Genomic DNA, 20,136 nt, shown 5'->3' with positions numbered 1-20,136 from the left:
TAACCTATATGTGTCTTTATATATAAAGTGGATTTATATACACCATATATAGCTGAATATTGCCCTTTATTCTGTCTGAAAATATCTACCTTTTATTTGGAATTTTTACATTTTAATTTATGTATACCACCTTGCTATTTATTTTGTATTTTTTTCATTTATTCTTTGTTCCTTGTTTTTTTCTTTCCCCGATTTCTTTTGGATTGGCTGACTATCTTTAAGGAGTCCATGTTTTTGTCCTCTGTTGTGTTACTGGCACCATCTTTCTGTTTCACTTTCACAGGTTCCTCCAGAGTTTGTGACATGCAGCGTACCTCATCTCCACCAGCCTCTGGTGAGATGAGTGACACACACCTCTGTAAATTAAGCTCACGATAATTTACTTCTATGTATGCCATAAGCCCCACCATGCATTGTTATTGTTTTAGCTTTAACAATTATTTTTATTATTTTTAAAATTATTTTTATTTTTTGAGATGGAGTCTTGCTCTGTCACTCGAGTTGGACTCCCGTGGTGTGGTCATGACTCACTGCAGCTGCAACCTCCCAGGCTCAAGCGATTCTCCTGCCTCAGCCTCCCCACTGGCTGGGACTACAGATGCCATCACCATGCCTGACTAATTATTATTATTTAATAGAGACGGGGTCTTGCTATGTTGCCCAGGCTGGTCTCAAACTCCTGGGCTCAAGAGATCCTCCTGCCTCAGTCTCCCAAAGTGTTGGGATTACAGTGGGGCACAATTATTAAAATAAATGTCAAAAGGAGTAAAGGGTCTTATTTACCAACATATTCATACTTCCACCCCTCTGGGTCCCTCATGTAGATGGCGTTCCCATCTGGTGTCACTTTCATTTCCTGTGGACTGTTCAGCTCCCACCTCCCAGTCTTCCTGCCTGACTTTGTATGGTTTTACATCCTGTATCCCAGTACTTAGCAACATAGGGGAGGCCAAGGAAGATTTTCAGGGCTCCTTCTCCCCAGAGATCCCTCCTGGCTGGGCTCTGCCTCAGGACCCCTGAACTCTGACCTCCTTCTGCTCCCCTCAGGGCCACTGTCCCATGCCACAGCGGCCCTAGCAGTAAGCCAGGAATGTGTGGCTCCCTCTTCTCAGGGCCCCTGTTCTATGCTGCATGCTCCTCAATGTCCAAAAACAATTGTTTTGGCTGGGCGCGGTCACTCAGGCCTGTAATCCCAGCACTTTGGGAAACTGAGGTGGGTGGGTCACTTGAGATCAGGAGCTCAAGACCAGCCTGGCCAACATGGTGGAACTCCTGTCTCTACTAAATATACAAAAATTAGCCGGGCGTGGTGGCACACGCCTGTAATCCCAGCTACTCGGGAGGCTGAGGCAGGAGAATCACTTGAGCCCAGGAGGCAGAGGTTGCAGTGAGCTGAGATTGGGTCACTGCACTCCAGCCTGGGGACAGAGTGAGACTCCATCTCAAAACAAAACAAAACAAATGGTTTTGTACATTTTGTTTAGTTTTTTAGTCTGGTTCCTGTCACTCCATCAAGGTGGGAGTGAAGTCTCGACTGTGGCTTTGTTTTTACAACACACCCAGTAAGCATGGACAATGTCCACTTGGCTGTGATGTGAGGGCCCCATGGGGACTGCTGTTCATGCCTCATGGATGATCCTAGTGTTTCAGCGCCGAGGGGCGCCTTCCCAGAGCAAAGTCTGAAGTAAGGCCAGTGGGACGTCTGGCCTGAGGTGTGGTTTCCTGGGCTGGGGGTTGGCAGAACCATGGCAGGAACCACAGCAACCACTCTGCTTGACCCAGGAAAGAGGAGTCTGGGCATAGCCAGAGTCTCTGGCTATGCAGCTCTATCAGTCCGTTCTCACACTGCTATAAAGAAATACCCGGGGCCCGGCGTAGTGGCTCACGCCTGTAATACCAGCACTTTGGGAGGCAGAGGTGGGCGGATCACAAGGTCAGGAGTTCAAGACCACCCTAGCCAACATGGTGAAACCCCATCTCTACTAAAAATACAAAAATTACCCGGGCATGGTGGCATGTGCTTGTAATCCCAGCTACTCGGGAGGCTGAGGCAGGAGAATTGCTTTAACCCGGGAGGTGGAGATTGCAGTGAGATGAGATTGCCCCACTGACTCCAGCCTGAGCAACAGAGCAACAGTACATCCAAAAAAAAAAACAAAAAACAAAGATCGGGCACAGTGGCTCACACCTGTAGTCCTGCAATCCCAGCACTTTGGGAGGCCAAAGTGGGCGGATCACGAGGTCAGGAGATCAAGACCATCCTGGCTAACACGGTGAAACCCATCTCTACCAAAAATACAAAAAATTAGCCTGGCATGGTGGCGGGCGCCTGTAGTCCCAGCTACTCAGGAGGCTGAGGCAGGAGAATGGCGTGAAGGGAGGTGGAGCTTGCAGTGAGCCGAGATTGTGCCACTGCACTCCAGCCTGGGGGACAGAGCGAGACTCCATCTCAAAAAAAAAAAAAAAAAAAAAAAAAAAAAAAAAGAAACACCCAAGACTGGGTGATTTATAAAGGAAAGAGATTTCATTGACTCACAGTACCCCGTGGCTAGGGAGGTCTCAGGAAACTTACAATCATGGTGGAAGGGGAAGCAGGCACTTCTTCACAAGGCGGCAGGAGAGGGTGCACAAAGAGGAAAGAACCTCACACTTACCAAACAGCCAGATCTTGTGAGCACTCACTCAACAGGGGGAAACCGCCCCCAGGATCCAATCAGCTCTCTCCCTCAACATGTGGGGATTACAATTAGAGATGAGATTTGGGTGGGGACACAGGGCCAACCATATCAGCAGCTGAGGGGGCTGGCAGCAGGGACTTGGAGTTTGATCTTGGGGAAGTGCCAGGGCCAGAATGTGGGGGCTGTGCCGTACAAACCTGCCTCTTCTGTGCCCTTCTCCAGTCATTAGACCAGCCAGAAGGCCCCTCTATCCTAATCTAAGGCCCATGACATCTACAGGGTCTGCAACCTCTTCCACAAAGCGGGTGCCCCAGACCTGAGACCAGCATCCTCAGGTTGCCCGTGACTGCCCGGCACACCTGGGGCTGGAGGCAGGTTCCCACCCCATCTGAAGGGGCTCTGAGTGCTGGTATGTGCACAGGGGCCACCCTCTGCTAGCAGCACAGCCTCCCCCTGCCCTTGGGTGGGTTGCTGTAATTTTGCTCAAAGCTCCTGGAGGTAGTAAACGTAAGAACAGCCAGCTGCTGCTGAGGCTACTGCTGTTTGTTACCTAAGGTGAGGCCCGGCAGGACACTGAGCAGCTACAGGACTCGGTGGGCAAAGCTTTGGAGCAAGCCCTTTTGGAGAAAGCAGTTTGGGGCAGCCAGATGGTGGTCTGTGGCCCTGGAATCTTTGCCCGAACTGACAGAAGGAGGAGGAAATTGGTGTCCCTGCCATGCCTCCTGTGCCCAGGGGTCGCTGCCTGGATGAGGGTCTGGCATGGGGCTTGGACCTTCAGTTCCACCCAGGCCTGTGGGGTGGGGTCAGTGCGCGGCTGCCTGGAGCTACGGCCACAGTGCAGGAGTGGGGATGAGCTCCTGGAGATGAAGGCATAAGCAGGACTTCAGCCTCAACTGACCTCAGCACTCAGCTTTTCTGCTAAAAGCAGCTCAGGGACAAAATCAGCCCCTCCCCCAGATCTGAACCTCGTTCCAGCCACACTGGACTCCTGCATGACTCAGTGCCCCCCTCATCTCCTTGCAGCCAAATTCTCCCACTTGGAGGCCCACAGAGTCGGCAGGGGCCTCCATCTTGTGGCAGATGCCCACATCTCTGGGGTTGGCCTTCCTCAGAGCCCTGGAGCTCCCCAGGGGGCACTGGGAGAGGAGGCCCATGGGAGCCCAGGGAGGTGGCCTGAGGGCAGCTGGACATCTAGGGGCTGGGGGATGTCACAGGCCACCTGGAAAGCAGCCTGCTTCACCCACTGGAGCTTACTATTGAGGGTCTGAGCCCCCGCAGGACAGAAATGCAATCTGCACACGTTTGAGGAGCACAGTTTGAAGCATTTGACGCGTGCTTGCCTGAAGCCAGCACATCCTCCTCCGCCCACCCCCGACAGCCACAGATCTGCTGCTGGCCTGTTGAGGACTTCACATTTGCTGGAATTTCACACGAATGCAATTGTTCACTACCTCCCTCCTTTTGATCTGATCCCATTTACTGAGCTCACTGCTTCTCTGACGGTATGGTTTGGAACTGTGTCCCCACCCAAATCTCCTGCCAAACTGTAATCCCCACGTCAGGGGAGGGGCCTGCCGGGGGGTGACTGGATCCTGGGGCGGACTTCCCCTTGCTGTTCTCAGGATAGTGAGTTCTCACAAGATGTGCTTGTTTGGAAGCGTGCAGCACCTTCCCCTTTTACTCACTCGCTCTCCCTCCTCCCACCAGCTAAGACGTGCCTGCTTCCCCTTCGCCTTCTATCATGATTGTAACTTTCCCGAGGCCTCCCCAGCTATGTGGAACTGTAAGTTTATTAATCCTCTTTTCTTTATAAATCACCCAGTCTCAGATATATGTTTATAACAGTGTGAGAATGGACTAACACACTCGGGGATGCCCTGTGCTGCCATCACACCAGCAGCTCACCCCTCTCCATGCTGAGCAGGACCCACGGCACCATCACACCAGCAGCTCACCCCTCTCCATGCTGAGCAGGACCCACGGCGCCATCACACCAGCAGCTCACCCCTCTCCATGCTGAGCAGGACCCGTGCGTGGATGCACACAGCTCCTTCACATGCCCACCTGTGCGTGGATCATGGGTTGTTCCTGAACATGTCTGTGTGGTCTTGCCCTTTCATTTCTCTTGGGTCAACACCTAGGAGCAGATTGCTAAATTGCATACGAAATTTCTATTTTGTTTTTTTTTGGAGACGGAGTTTTGCTCTTGTTGCCCAGGCTGGAGTGTAATGGCATGATCTCGGCTCACTGCAACCTCCACCTCCCAGGTTCAAGCAATTCTCCTGCCTCAGCCTCCCGAGTAGCTGGGTCTACAGGTGTGCGCCACTACGACCGGCTAATTTTGTATTTTTAGTAGAGACGGGGTTTCTCCATGTTGGTCAGGCTGCTCTCCAACTCCCGACCTCAGGTGATCCACCTACCTTGGCCTCCCAAAGTGTTAGGATTACAGGCGTGAGCCACTGCACCTGGCCTCTATTTTGCTTTTGAAGAAACTGCCAAGCAGTTTTCCAAAGTGGTTGTGCCATTTTAAGCTCCCACCCAGACTGAGTAGGGCGTGGGCTTCTCCACATGCGTGGGGACACTTGGCTTGGTGGGTCTTCTTGACTGGCTGCCCTAATGGGTGTGGCAGCATCTTGCTGTGGCTCCAACTTGCATTTCCCCTAGGGCCAGTGATGTGAGCATCGATGCTTGGCTGCTGGCATTTATATCTCCATGAAGTCACCAAGAAGATGCTGTCACACAAGGGGGTGTCACACAGGTGCAGTCTCTCTCAGAGCTTCAGATGGTCTATGCATCATGACCCCGCAAAGATGACCTTGTGTCCATGTGCAGGACAGAGCATAGCCACAGGCTTGGTGATGGCAGACAGGGCTCCCGTGCATGGGACGGAGCCTTGGTGACTGTGGGCAGGACTCAGGCCAGTGGCCGGCTGGGAAGACGGTGCATCCTGGGCTTTTCACATGTGGGTGTCTGGGTTGCACCGTGTGTGACCTTGTGCAGCCATGTCTGCGTGTGCGTGCAGCTTGTACGTGCCTGTGCACCTGTGTGTCTCCATGCTGAGCTGAGCGGTTGGAAGAGGAGAAATTCTGGCAGTAGCGTGGCCAGGTGTGGGCCACAGACTCCCTTCTGAGCTGGGTCAGCCTGGATGGGGGTTTTCCTGTCCTGCAACCCAGACTCCACCGTCCTGGCCTCTGTTCTATGCACTCCATCTCAGCCTATCCCGGACCGGTGACCTGCTGCCCTCCACACCCTCCTCCATCCTCCGCAATCTCAGCCCAGCCTAGACCGGCCACCCGCTGCTCTCCACACACAACCGGAGGCTCAGGCCCCTGACAGAGGAAGGCTGTGGGGCCAGCCAGAGGGAGGTGCACTCGCTTGTCCAGGCAGGGTGGCTGGGTTTGCCACAGGCCATGGGAGGTTGGTGGGGAGAAGGGACCCGAGCTTTCAGAGTTAAGGATCTGGGGCGAGGGAGGGGCAGGGGCTGGGGGATTAGTTTGGAGCTTGGGTGTGACGTGGGCGGCAGCAGGAGAGGAGGGGGCCGCACAGCACAGGGCTGAGGCTGGAGAGCCTAAAGGGAGCGTGGCCTGAGCTGCCCCCAGAGCAGGAGCGTCTGAGTCGGGGTGGCCAGACCCGGAGCCGGAATCCAGACAACTTTGATGTGAAAATCTCAGCACCTATTTAGGTTCTCATTATTTTTTAAAAGAGCTAAAAATAGTGGCGGGTGCATAGCAAATGTGAAGTCGTTATTCTCTGAAAACAGGAAGAGCCTGGCGGCGAGTTCAGTGCTATGTGATTCAGGGCCTCCTCGAGTCTGCTGTGGGGTGGGAGCTGGCCACGGTCACCTTCTCCTTCCACGGGCCCCTGGTCCTCCAGCAGCCCGACAGCCCGGATGCCGCCTCGGCCCTGCGGGGTTAGCACAGGGGCAGTGTGCAGCCCACCCCTGCTCCCAGGTCCAGGGCCCGGGACGGGGGCCAAGTGGAGAGGAGAGAGGAGTCCCGGGGCCGAGGGGTGAGGACCAAGTGGAGGAGGTGGGGTCTGGGGACTGCAGGGGCCCCCACCATTGGCCTTGCCCTGGCTGGGCTCCATGGTCCCCTGAAGAGCTGCCCAGAGCCCTTGCAGCCCCGGGACCCTCTTCTCCTCTCCACTCAGGCCCTGCAACAATCCAGCCACAGCAAGGTGCTGAGGAAGCACGGTCCTGCGCCCCAGCTGGTGAACGGCTCCTGGACCAGCGGATCCACACTGGAGACAGCCGTCATCGGAAAATAGTTTAATTCTGTACAGACAACCACGGGACTGATTACAAAGTGCGGTGCAAACACCAGGGCCCATGAGCGCCAGCCGCGTGGCCCACCACGTGCTGGTGCTCCAGAGGCCACGCCCGAAACACCAAATAAATCACAGATGTGACAACTGTGGGAGGAGCATGAATCAGCTGTTCCTTCGTGAGGAGGAAAAGGAAACAACAATCAGAGGCTTTGGAATGCTTTCTCTTCCTGTGCCTGGAATGCTGGGCAGGCGGTGACCCGGGGCTCAGAGCCCCACTCCGGCCACATCTGCCGTCGCCCACGGGGCCCTCATGGTGGGGACCCAGGTCCCACGACAGCTCCCAAGCTGTGGAGATGTGTGCGCAGCCACCACCACTGCGGCCTCAGAAGAGGGGCCGGGAGCCCTGGTTCTCAAACTCCGACCAGGCGTCGTTCAGCTCCATGAAGATCATCTTGGCGTGCTGCTCATACGGCTGCCCCGCGGCCTGTGGGTGACAGGCGGTGTAAGCGCCTCTTACAAGCATGCGTGGGCGGCCAGGGCAGGATCTCCCCGCGACCCACCCCCGAAGGCCTCCAGCAGCTGCCCGACAGCTCTGCTCACCTTGTCGGGGTGCACGGCCAGCACCGCGCGGCGGTAGTGCTTCTTCACCTGCTCTGGGGCCACCAGGTCGGCCATGCCCACGGGCGTCCAGCGGCTCTCCCCGTCCCACAGCACTGTGTGCAGCGTGGACAGCAGGGCCCGGATGTTCCGCTCCTTGCCCTCAATCCAGTCCAGGAGCTGTGGGAGACACGGGGCTTGCTGAGCCCTGGGCGCTTGCCTGCCCTCCTCCTCTGCACTGGGGAAACTGAGGCATGACGCTGAGGAAGTGCCTGGTCACGCGGGGTGGGCTCAGCCCAGCTCACAGACTAAGTCCCACTGCACGCCCCGCCCTCAACTATACAGAGCCGACTCTGGACAACACAGGGCCAGGTGGCCTTCGTGTTCCAGGGCCTGGGGCCAGAGCCTGGGACAGAGGGACCCTCGTCTCAGCCAGATGTTCACTGGGGACACATACGCTGGTTCTGGTGGTGCAACCCCTTGGCCCATCCCAGGCCCCAGACTCAGAGGGAGAAGGGGAAGGTCCCTGCTACCTGTGAAAGGACCCCAAGGTCACAGGTGCATGTGGCCTGTAGAGCTGGCCATCGGCCAAGCCACACAGCAAGGCATGTCTCATGGCCGGCGCAGGCACACCCTGACTGCTGCACCCTCACCCCCCAGTGAGCGCCCTAGGTTGGGAGGCTCAGCACCCAGAGCAGCCCCCAGGAGACACCTGCCCTCGACAGTCTCTGCAGGCACCCCGGGGGCACTCCTGTAATGCCTGCCCCCATCAGCGCTGAGTCACCTGGGCACACAGGGAGCAGCACAGCCTGGGGCCTGACTCTGCCCTGCCCACCAGGCCTCAAGCCACCCTGTCCTCGAGGGCTGCCAGGCCCATTGGCAATGACAGGTCCCTGGCTGGAGACGCTGGCTCCGTGTGGCACAGCAGATTCTCCAGGGGCCCTGGGTTGAGGCCTCTGGGCTCCCAGTAAGAGTTGCCCACCCACCTTCAGCTTGAGCGGGTCTGTGTCTTTAGCCAGGTCCTGCTTCCTCATCTCCGCAATGGTCTTTGGCCCCTTCTTGTCAGACCTGGAGGAGAAGCCTTGATTGGACAACAGATCTTCAAAGTCGTTCTCAGAGACTTTTGGCTTTTGAGCTAGAAAAGAACAGAAACTTTTTTTTGTTTGCGACAGGGTCTCCACTCTGTCGCCCAGGACAGAGTGCAATGGCACGATCTCGGCTCTCTGCAGCCTTGGCCTCCCAAGGCCAAGGGAGGATCGCTGAGTCCTCAAGTGATCCTTTTGTCTCAGCCTCCCAAACACCTGGGACCACAGGCATGCGCCACCACGCCCGGCTAATTTTCACAATTTTTGTAGAGAGGAAGTCTCACTGTTGCCCAGACTGGTCTTGAACTCCTGGGCTCAAGCGATCTGCCCATCTCAGCCTCCCAAAGTGCTGGGATTACAGGCTTGAGCCACGAAGCCCAGCTAAGAACAGAAACTTTCTGCAGAGACACACAGGCCCAATTCCACCTGCTGCCCCCGGGGATAGGGCTACCATCCTGATGCCTCCACAGAAAAGAAGAGGGAAAACAAGACAGGGTTGCAAAGGCCATTTGTTAAAAACAGGTCAAGTGGGTGTCACTGGAACAAGAGGGACCCAGAGGCCTGACCCGGAGAGAGACCAGCAGACACACATCAGAAACTGCGTCCTTCTCTGAGTGGCTCGGCCATGTCTGTCCGGCCATGTCTGTCCCAGGACTGGGCTCCGATTGAAGAAAACACAGGTTCTACCTTTAGCCAGTTCAGGGCGGTCTCTGCAAACTCCACAGCAACAGAGAGTGGGGGACTCACCAAAGCTGGGTGCGCGGACCCCCCGCTCCTCTCGTGCCCCGATCACACTGAAGTTCGCAGCATAGTTAGGCCTTGGCTGTGTGCAGGCTTTGAGGGGCGGCTTGGCCTGAGGGGGCCATGAGGCGCCCTGGGCTGGCGGCCGACTTGTCTGCCAGGAGCCACTGCCTTTGGCCGTGGTGGCCGTTTTGGGAATGAAGCCACCAGGAGGGAATCCAGCTGGTGAGCCTGTGGAGACAGAGATCAGAAACTCGGCATCTGGTTGTCCGTGCGGGGCAACCACTGTTCCTAGAACTCAGAGCACCACGTTTATTGGAAAACACAGGTTTGCAGAACAGAACATTGATCACCCGAGGCCGTCCAGACAGAGGTGCCGGCTCCACCTACATGTGTGAAGGTCTCCAGGGACTGGCCATCCAGGCCAGGTACTGGGGCGACAGGAACATTCTGGGTGGAGGGCAGACGCCAGGACAGGGCAGCTGTGAAGGCAGCACCCCCACCCCCATGAGCCAAGGCAGACCCGGGACTTGTCCACGGGGGCTGGGGGCAGTGTCCCCACATCCGCAGCGTCCTGGAGGGCCACAGCCATCTGTCCCGTGGCCACTGCCTCTCGGAGAACATCAAATCAGGGCTGATCCTTTAATCTTTTTTTTGCAATGGAGTCTCACTGTGTCGCCCAGGCTGGAGTGCAGTGGTGCGATCTTGGCTCACTGCAAGCTCCGCCTCCCAGGTTCACGCCATTCTCCCCCCTCAGCCTCCTGATTAGCTGGGACTACAGGTGCCCGCCACCACCCCTGGCTAATTTCTTTTGTATTTTTAGTAGAGACAGGATTTCACCATGTTAGCCAGGATGGTCTTGATATCCTGACCTTGTCATCTGCCTGCCTCGGCCTCCCAAAGGGCTGGGATTACAGGCGTGAGCCACTGCGCCTGGCCTGATCCTTTAACTTTATATTTTGGAATAATTAAAATAGCAGGAAGCTGTAAAAACCCTGAGCACCTGCGCCCAGCATCCCCCAGGGAGGGCGTCTCTCACAACCTCAGAGAAGCACTGAGCCCTGGCAGCCGCACCACCTAGAGGCCATCAGATGTGGCCAGCCGGACTTGTGTTATCTGTGTGCAGGGCCACGCCACTGACCGCACGCAGAGCCCTCTCAGCACCACAGCAATCACGGCCTGGATGCTCCACTACGGTTCTGTCATCTTTTTTTTTTTGGAGACAAGGTCTCACTATGGCTGGTCTCAAACTCCTAGGCTCAAGAGACCCGCTGGCCTCACCTCCCACAGGGCTGGGATGGTAAGTGTGAGCCACCACACCCAGGCTGTCTTCTTAGTTATGTTCTAGAACGGAACTGACAGCCGCAGCCTCTAGACTGGCACCTCTTCACTCAGGACAGGCCACTCAGGCCCGGGGCATCCGCCACTCCCCCTCCTTGCCGAGGGCCATCTCGTGGTGTGGAACCACCTATTCAACCGTTCACCTGTAGGACACCTGGGCTGATTCCACTGTTTGGCTACAACAAACACATCTTTGAACGCCTGTTACGGACTTTCGTGTGAATGGGTTTCCATTTCTCTGGGATAAATGCCTATGTCCCACCGTAGCTCAGAAGCTGTGTTTAGCTTAGTAGAAAAACGACCACCTGTTCTACAGAGTGACCCTGCCGCTTCAGTGGCTCATCCCCTGGCAACGCGAGAGACACACGGTTCATCCCCAGCAACGCGTGAGAGGCGACTCATCCCCCGGCAACGCGAGACACGCGGCTCGTCCCCCGGCAATGCGAGAGACGCAGTCCGTCCTCCCCGCGCCCTGTCCTCCCCGCGCTCCATCCTCCTCTGCGCCAGCATTCGGTGATGCCAGGTGTCTCGGCCTGTGCTTCCTGGCCATTGGATGTCGACGTGCTGGAAGTGTCTTCGTGTCTCTTGCCCATTTTTTTTTTTTTTTTTTTTTTGAGACAGAGTCTTGCTCTGTCACCCAGGCTAGAGTGCAGTGGTACAATCTTGGCTTACCACAACCTCTGCCTCCTGGGTTCCAGAGATTCTCCTGCCTCAACCTCCCGAGTAGCTGGGATTACAGGCATTGCCAACACGCCCGGCTAATTTTTGTATTTTTAGTAGAGACAGGATTTCACCATGTTGGCCAGGATGGTCTCGATCTCTTGACCTTGTGATCCGCCACCTTGGCCCCCCAAAGTGCTAGGATTACAGGCATGAGCCACTGTGCCTGGCTGTCTCTTGCCCATTTTCTAACTGGATTGCTTTCGGGTTTGTTTTTGACTGTATTTTTATATTCTGTAGATGAGTCCTTTGTCAAATAGGCGGTTTGGAAATATCTTCTCCCAGTCCGTAGCTCAGATGCCCAGAGCTCTGAAGTTGTCTCCATCTGTCCTCTTATGGGTGTGATTTGGGTGGTAAGTCTACGAACGCTGTCCAGCCCCAGGCCACAAAGGTTTTCTACTTTATAAAGGCCCTGCAGTTTTACGTTTCAATCTCTGGCTGATTCTGATGAGCTGTTCTGTACAATGTGGGCTAAGGGCTTGCCTACGGCTGCCCAGCACCATCTGATGAATGGGTTTGCTGCCTCTGTCAAGGCTCCGCTGGTCTCTCTTGTGTGGCCTATTTCTGAGTCCTCTCTTCTCTCCACAGACGTATCTCTCTCTCTGCCATCACCGCAATGTTGATTTCTGTGGCTTCAGAGTAAGCCTCAAAGCCAGGAAGAATGACTCCTCCCATGTCATTTTTCCATTACAAAAATATTCCAGGCATGGCCAGGCGCGGTGTCTTACGCCTGTAATCCCAGCACTTTGGGAGGCCGAGGCGGGTGGATCATGAGGTCAGGAGATCGAGACCATCCTGGCTAACACGGTGAAACTCCATCTCTACTAAAAATACAAAAAATTAGCCAGGCATGGCGGCGGGCGCCTATAGTCCCAGCTACTCAGGAGGCTGAGGCAGGAGAATGGTGTGAACCCGGGAGGCGGAGCTTGCAGTGAGCCAAGATGGCCCCACTGTACTCCAGCCTGGGCAACAGGCCAAGACTTGTTCTCAAAAAAAAAAAAAAAAAATCCCAGGCATCTAGTCCATCTGTCTTTCAAATACACTGTACGATAAACTCATTTGTATCTAGGAAAATCCCTGCTGAGGCATTGGCAGGAACTGTGTTAGGCTACAGATGCGCACAGGAGAATGGACACCTTACTCAGGAGCCTCAGGCCGTGAGGGCAGCGTTCGTCCCTTCACTCGCATCTCCTCTGGTCTTTTTTGCCACTGTTGGTTTTACAGTCCCACCCGGTACAAGACCTAGACATGTCTGGTCAGATTTATACCTAAATGTTTATTTTTTTCTTAAAAAGAAAGGTGATTGTAAATGGTTCTGTTTTAAATGTTGGCTTCCTTGTATAATTACAAGTAAACAGAAATATGACAGATTTTTGTGTGTCGATCTCGTATCCTGTGACCTTACTGCACTCATAGTTCTTTTTTTTTTTTTTTTTTTAATGGGATTGTTTCTATATTTGGAGGCCTTCTTGCAGACATGTGATTTGAGTTTAGGAAATGGGATTGTACAAAGAAAAGAGATGGAGACAAAACTGGATGAGGGTTTCGCACTGGGTGTCCCATCCACAGGCCTCAGCAGCCCTGCCACGGATCTGCCCGATTCTTTCGCATCAAGAAGTTGATCTTGCGAGCCATTTCCATGTTGTAGATCCGCCGGCACCTTTCATAGCTTTCCCTCTGTTGCCGGCGGCATGGCTTCTCATAATACCGCCGACGTTTAATGTCCTCAATGAGCCCATCCATAGTGAGGATTCTGTTTAGGATCCTGTATGCACTTTCCACGTTCCCTTCCTGTACCATCACAGTCCTGGCGATGAACTTCAGATGTTTTGCCACGACCTTGGATTTAAACCTTCACTCTGTAGAGCCTGACGTCCTCAGTACCTCTGCACTCATAGTTCTAAAAGATCTTTGTAGATTCCTTGAGAGTTCCTGCACAGACAATCATGTCATCTGCAGACAGGAGCAATTTTATTTTTCTCTTTGTAGCACGTGTCACTTTGACCTCCTTTTCTTGCCAAATGGTAGCAGCTGTGACTTCCGACAAGCAGAAGTGGAGAAAAGACACTCCTGCCCTGTTCCTGATTTTAGGAGGATGGTTAAAAATGATATTGGCTTGGCCAGGCAGGGTGGCTCACACCTGTAATTCCAGCACTTCAGGAGGCTGAGGTGGGCGTATCACTTGAGGTCAGGAGTTTGAGACCAGCCTGGCTAACATGGTGAAATCCCGTCTCTACTAAAAATACAAAAATTAGCTGGGTGTGGTGGTGCGTGCCTGTAATCTCAGCTACTCGGGAGGCTGAGGTGGGAGAATTGCTTGAAACTGGGAGGTGGAAGTTGCAGTGAGCTGAGATTATGCCACTGCACTCCGGCCAGGGCAACAGAGAAAGACTCTGTCTCCAAAAAAAAAAAAAAAAAAAGATGTTGGCTGCAGGTTTCTTGTTTTTGAGACAGAGTCTTGCTCTGCTGCCCAGACTGGAGTGCAGTGATGCAGTAAGCCCAGTCCAGCCTTGACCTCCCAGGCTCAAGTGATCCCGGTGATCCTCCCGCCTCAGCTGGCTGAGTAGCTGGGACCACAGGTGCTCACCACACCTGGCTCATTCTTACAGGAGTCTCACTATATTGCCTAGGCTGACTTCAAACTCCCGGGTTGAGGAAATCTTCCCACATAGGCCTCCCAAAGCACTGGGGTTACAGGTGTGAGCCACTGCGCCTGGCCTGGCTGTGGGTTTCTATATATGCTTGTTACCAAGTTGATGACGTTCTGCTCATTACTGGTTCACTGACAGTGTTATCATAAAAAGGTGCTGAATTTTGTTAAATGCCTTTTCTGCATTGTTGATGTGATCACATGACTCTTCAGCCGGTTAATATGGTATTGGGTTGGTGCAAAAGTTATTGCGGCTTTTGCTATCACTTTCAATGGCAAAACCACAATTACTTTTGCAGCAACCTAAATAGATTTTGTTAACCAATTCTGAAAAGTCAGCCTTGTATTCCTGGAATAAATCCTACTTGATCTTGGTGTAGAATTCTCTTTATATACTGATAAAATCTATTTGCTAAAGTTTGGTTGAGGATCTGTGTGTATATTAATGAGGAATATGGGCCCAGTTTCCCTTTTCGGTACTGTTTCTGTCTGATTTTGGTTTCAGGGTGATAGCGCGAGCTTCGTAAAATCAATTAGAAAGTGCTCCCTCTCTCCTGCTTCCTGCAAGAGGGTGGAATTGGCGTTCTCTCAACATTCGGTGAAATTCTCCAATGGCCCGGGTGGGTCCGCAGGTTTCCTTTTTGGGAAGTTTTTAATTATGAATTTATTTTCTTTGTATTTATAGAATTTTTCAAAGGAGCTACTTGATACTGGGTAAGTTGTGGCAGTAACTGGTTTTGAGGAATTTGTCAATTTCACATAAGTTGTCAAGCATACTGCACAGCTGCGCCTGCACCCGTGACCCTCGCAGAGCCTGCGGGGTCTGCAGTGGTGCCTCCTGCACCATCCCCTATATCGATGACTTGGGTCACTCTTCCTGCCAGTCCCAGGAGAGGTCTGTGGGCTTCGGAACTGGCCTCTGCCTCTGTGTTCCACGGCACTGCCCGTGGCTCCTCATTCTTTCCTTCTGCTTGCTGTAGGCTTATTTTGCTCCCCTCCCCCCCACTTTTTTTCCCCAAATGTCTTGTGTGGAGAGCTCAGGTTACTGCTGGGGCATTCCAGCTTTTCCACAGCAAGCACCCACGGCTGGGGGTGTCTCCGCACTGCCTGGCGGGGCCCTGGGCTTTCCCAGGCTGCACCTCCATCTTCACTCAGCTCCACGCCTTGTTTCCCTCGAGACCTCCTCTCCGGCCCAGGTGTCGTTTGAAAGTGTGTGTTTTGTTCCCAAGTGTGAAGATGCTTCCGTTCTATTTCACCGTGGTCAGAGAGCACACTGCAGAATCCGAGTTCTCTGAGGACGGGGCCTGTGTGGAGGAGGTTCCCACGGTGCATGGAAAGGTCCGTGCCTGCAGCTAGTGGGCCCTGGCTGGTGCCTCGGCCCTCTGCATCCTCGCAGCCTTTGGGACAGCTGCTCTGTCACGTGTGGGGACAGCAGTGCTGACGTCACACCAGCTATGATTGGGGTTTGTCCATTTTTTCCTTCAGTTGTATCAGCTTTGCTTTGTTCAGAATTGCTGTCTTCCCAGAAGGCAGGATGGTCTCAGGCTGCCCACCAAGCCAGCAGGCAGCGGGCTGGGGCTGTGTCTAGGACACAGACAGGAGGGCTCCCTGGGAGTCCACTCCTTCTGCCCCAGTGCTGGCCACCCAGGGCAGTCAAGGCACACACAGGTCTCCTCCCGAGGGCGCGGGCCCCGTAACCCCTTCAGACAACCCAAGACAGAAGCCACAAAGGGAAAGAATATACAAAACAACACCGACAGTAACACTCACGGACGTCCTCAAAAGACACAATAAATCCCCAAAACCATCCCAAACACAAAAAGAACATTTAAAGATGAAAAAACTCTTGGGACTTCATGACAGAACAGAAGGCACTTCAGACGCAAGCTTGCGAGAGCAGAGGACTCGAGGCCAGTCCAGGAGGTGTGAGGACTGGAAGCCAGCCCGGGAGGTGTGAGGACTGGAAGCCAGCCTGGGAGGTGTGAGGACTCGAAGCCAGCCCTAGAGATCCGACACCGACACCTGCTCACAGGAATTTGAGGCACTCAGGGACGGACAGGAGAAATAATGAGGAGACGGGAAATGCTCCTGGAGCCGAGCAGGTAAGGTGCCCAGCCTGAGGCTGGAGGGAGCCCCAGCACAGCCCGCCAGGCTCTGGCAGGAGCAGACGCCATCACTCGGGGGCTGCATGCTGGAGAGTCCGGGGGTCACCAGCACCAATAAGCATCCCAAGGTGGAGCCACTTCCCGCCCAGGACTCCCCCCGATGGCCCGGCGAGTGCACAGGAGGCTCCTTCAGATGATCATCCCCCCGCCGCCAATGCTTCTTCTGAGAAGCCACAGGGACCCCAGGGAGACACATCCTGGAAGTGAACCCAGAGACTCAGGGGCGCCAGGTCAGCCCAAGGAGACTCTAAGCCACAGTGCCCGCCCAGGCTTGAGGCAGACACGGGACTGGAGAGGGTGGGCTCGGTTCTCGTGGCCAATGACCAGCACGCTCTGAGCACAGCCTCAGGGACTGAGCAGATGCCAGCCACACCCCACTTCCATGTGGAGACCCCGCTTCCCAGATGGCCCCCACGGCCCTGAGGGCAGGATGCATCAGGCACAATGCGGGTGGGGGCTGGCAGCAGTGCCAGTGTCGGCAACACCTGGTTGTAGCTTGCCAGCTGGCAGTCGCCTAGAACAGGTGCAGACACGCTGTCCCCTTGGGGTCACTGTGCTCTGGGCTGGGGGTCTTGGTGAACAGAGGCAAAGACTTCACTTTGGGCAGCTCAGAGTCAGACAGACAAGAATAAACCTCCTACAAGGAAACAGCTTCCACACCCGCAATGTACCCTCCACGTTACCTTGGAGGCCGGAGCTGAGGTCGCCAAGGTCAGCAAATGGGTCCGGGTTCTGAGACTTGGTCCAGCTGGCCTGAGAGCCACAAGGGGCCGGCTGACCTCCAGGAGAGAAGAGGGGGCCTGGAAAAGGGGCACAGGGCATTAGAACAAGCACCACCTGAAGCGAAACACACCCTCCTGGGACCTCCAATCGCTCCTCCTTACGACGTGACAGCCTCACTCCTGCCTGAGAGCTGGCACCTGCACGGCCTGTGTGCAGGAGACCAGCCAGGACAGAGGCGCATGTGGTGGACGCTGCCTCCACGCTCCACACTGCTCCTTGGGGAAAACAGCTTCACAACGCACACCCAGAACCAAACCAGGTTCACATCATTATGACAGTGATTCTGTAGTGCCACTTCCTGGAATCCATCTAAAATTAGGAATGTTCTTCATGATATTCTTTATGATAACATAAGTTTGAGAATATCCTAAGTATAAAATCATAAAATACAGGCTGGGCAACATAGAAAGACCATCTCTACAAAAAATAAAAAAATCAACCAGGCACGGTGGCACATGCGTGTGGTCCCAGCTACCCAGGGGGGCTGCGGTGGGAGGATCGCTTGAGCCAGGGGTTGACGGCTGCAGTGAGCTGAGATGATGCCACCGTACTCAGCCCCAGTGACAGAATGAGACTGTCTCCAAAAAAAAACAAAAAAACAACATTTAGAACTACTTGATAGAGTGCCATGCAGTCATTAAAACCAGGCTCTTCATGTATAAACAGCCCTTGTGGATCTATTTGAGGAAAAAGATGAATTCCTGAGGCCAAAAATGGGCAAAGAATATGAAATGATTCTCAAAAGAAATACACAAAACCAAAACCACACAAACTAAGAGTCAACCTCGTTCATAAGAAAGAAATCAAACCGGTGAGACACCTTCACGGTGATCATCCAACCAGGAGACAAACTGGAGACGGGAGCTGCCCCTGGACAAAGACGTCCGGAAGCACACTCGAGGGGACAGCCAGCCAGGCCCTGGTGCGCTGTGCACTGTGCCTCCCGGGGCTCTGTGGACAGTGTGTGTTCCAACCGCTGAGGGCTGTGGCAACTCTGCCCAGCAAGTCTACCAGCACCATTTTCCCCACACCATGCACACTCTGTGCCCCTGTGCCCCATTTTGGGAATTCTAATGATATTTCAAACTTCTTGATGATTGTATCTGCTTTGGTGATCTGTGTTCCAGGAGCTGATGATGCTGCTCTAATTGTTTTCGGGTGCCATGACCTGTGCCCATAGAAGACGGTGAGCTGAACTGACAGTGTGTGGCTGCTCCACAGACCAGCCGCTCCCCGTCTCGCTCCTTCTCAAGCCTCCCTATTCCCCAAGACACAACCATACTGAATTTAGGCCAATTCAGAACCTACAATGACCTATAAGCATTCAAGTGAATGCAAGAGTTGCAAGTGTCTCACTTGAAATCAAAAGCTAGGAACGACTGAGCTTAGTGAGGGAGGCACGTCAAAAGCAGAAGAAGGCCGGGTGCAGTGGCTCATGCCTGTGTTCCCAGCACGGTGGGAGGCTGAGGCAGGAGAGTGCTTGAGCCCAGGAGTTCAAGGCCAGCCTGGACAATATGGCAAGACCCTATCTCTACAAAAAATAAATTAAAAAAATTAGCTGGGCATGGTGGTAAGCGCCTGTAGTCCCAGCTACCCAGGAGGTTGAGGTGGGAAGAGCTCTTGAGCCCAGGAGGTTGAGGCTGCAGTGAGCCATGATGGTGCCACTGCACTCCAGCCAGAGAAAGAGCAAGACCCTGTCTCTAAAAAAAAAAAAAAAAAAAAGGAAAGTCGAGATAAGCTAAAAGCTAGGCCTCTTGCACCAGCAAGCCAAGTTGTGAACGCGAAGGAAAAGCTCCTGAAGGGAATCACGCCACTCCAGTGAACACACAAATGATAAGGGAACAAAACAGCCCCACTGCTGACACAGAGGAAATCTGAGTGATCTGGAGAAAAGGTCAAACCAGCCACAACATCCCCGAGCCAAAGCCTAATCCAGAGCAAGGTCTCAACTCTTTCAATCCTATGAAGGCGGAAAGAGGTGAGGACGCTGCAGGAGAAAAGTGAAGCCAGCAGGGGCTGAGGCTGAAGGAAAGACGCCGTCTCTGCAACATACAAATGCAACGTGAAGCAGCACGCGCTGACGGGGAAGCTGCATGCAGCAAGTCACCCGCTAAGATCCGCTGAGACCACTGAGGAAGGGGCTGCCAGACTCTCCACGCAGATGAGACGGCCTAAGTCACCCGCTAAGATCCGCTGAGACCACTGAGGAAGGGGCTGCCAGACTCTCCACGCAGATGAGATGGCCTAAGTCACCCGCTAAGATCCGGCTGAGATCACTGATTGAAGGGGCTGCACCCGCCAGACTCTCCACGCAGATCAGACGGCCTTGTATGGGAAGAAGACGCCATCTATGACTTTCATAGCTAGAGAAGAGAAGTCAATGCCTGGCTTTAAGGCCTCACAAAAGACAGGCTGCCTCTCTTGTGAAGGGCTAATGCAGATGGTGGCTTTAAACGAACACAGTGCTCATTCATTCAAAAAACCCAGTGCCCTTAAAAATGACTCTAAATTGACTTGGCTTGCACCACAGAAACAGCACAGCAAAGCCTGGATGGCAGCCATCTGTGTACAGCATGGTTTGTGGAATATTTTAAGCCCACTGTTGAGATCTACGGCTCAGAAAAAAGATTCCTTTCAAAACACGACTGTTTGCTGACAATCCCGACAATGCAGCTGGTCACCCGAAAGCTCTGACAGAGGAGTACGCAGACAGTCACGCTGCCTTCATGCCTGCTAACACAACACCCGTTCTGCAGCCCTTGGACCAAGGAGTCGTGTCGACTTCCAAGTCTCACTATTTAAGAAACACATTTCTGCGGCCGGGCGCGGTGGCTCAAGCCTGTAATCCCAGCACTTTGGGAGGCCAAGACGGGCGGATCACAAGGTCAGGAGATCAAGACTATCCTGGCTAACCCGGTGAAACCCCGTCTCTACTAAAATACAAAAAACTAGCCGGGTGAGGTGGCGGCGCCTGTAGTCCCAGCTACTCGGGAGGCTGAGGCAGGAGAATGGCGTGAACCCGGGAAGCGGAGCTTGCAGTGAGCTGAGATCCGGCCACTGCACTCCAGCCCCGGCGACAGAGTGAGACTCCATCTCAAAAAAAAAATAAA

At 54.0% G+C, this 20,136-nt stretch overlaps 2 protein-coding genes across 3 annotated transcripts in view; both read right to left on the bottom strand.

Moving 5' to 3' along the window:
* Nucleotides 1-6,929: 6,929 nt before the first annotated feature.
* The window catches only part of GAK (cyclin G associated kinase), an 83,530-nt gene continuing 70,323 nt past the window's right edge, over nt 6,930-20,136 (bottom strand). For both annotated transcript variants that reach the window (XM_017865410.1, XM_017865411.1), the window contains 5 exons: nt 16,927-17,043; nt 9,374-9,598; nt 8,528-8,676; nt 7,545-7,721; nt 6,930-7,428 (listed from right to left, as the gene is read on the bottom strand). In XM_017865410.1, coding sequence (XP_017720899.1) covers nt 7,327-7,428; nt 7,545-7,721; nt 8,528-8,676; nt 9,374-9,598; nt 16,927-17,043 — 770 coding nt within the window. In that variant the 3' untranslated portion in view covers nt 6,930-7,326. The remainder of the gene's footprint in view (nt 7,429-7,544; nt 7,722-8,527; nt 8,677-9,373; nt 9,599-16,926; nt 17,044-20,136) is intronic.
* LOC108524367 (28S ribosomal protein S21, mitochondrial) lies at nt 12,895-13,279 on the bottom strand. The gene has a single exon (XM_017865418.1). The coding sequence runs from the start codon at nt 13,226-13,228 to the stop codon at nt 13,001-13,003; it is 228 nt and encodes a 75-aa protein (XP_017720907.1). The 5' UTR covers nt 13,229-13,279; the 3' UTR covers nt 12,895-13,000.

This window comes from Rhinopithecus bieti, unplaced genomic scaffold (assembly GCF_001698545.2).
Source record: "Rhinopithecus bieti isolate Rb0 unplaced genomic scaffold, ASM169854v2 scaffold_79532, whole genome shotgun sequence".
Lineage (NCBI taxonomy): Eukaryota > Metazoa > Chordata > Mammalia > Primates > Cercopithecidae > Rhinopithecus > Rhinopithecus bieti.
This window is presented reverse-complemented; position numbering and strand designations above follow the sequence as displayed.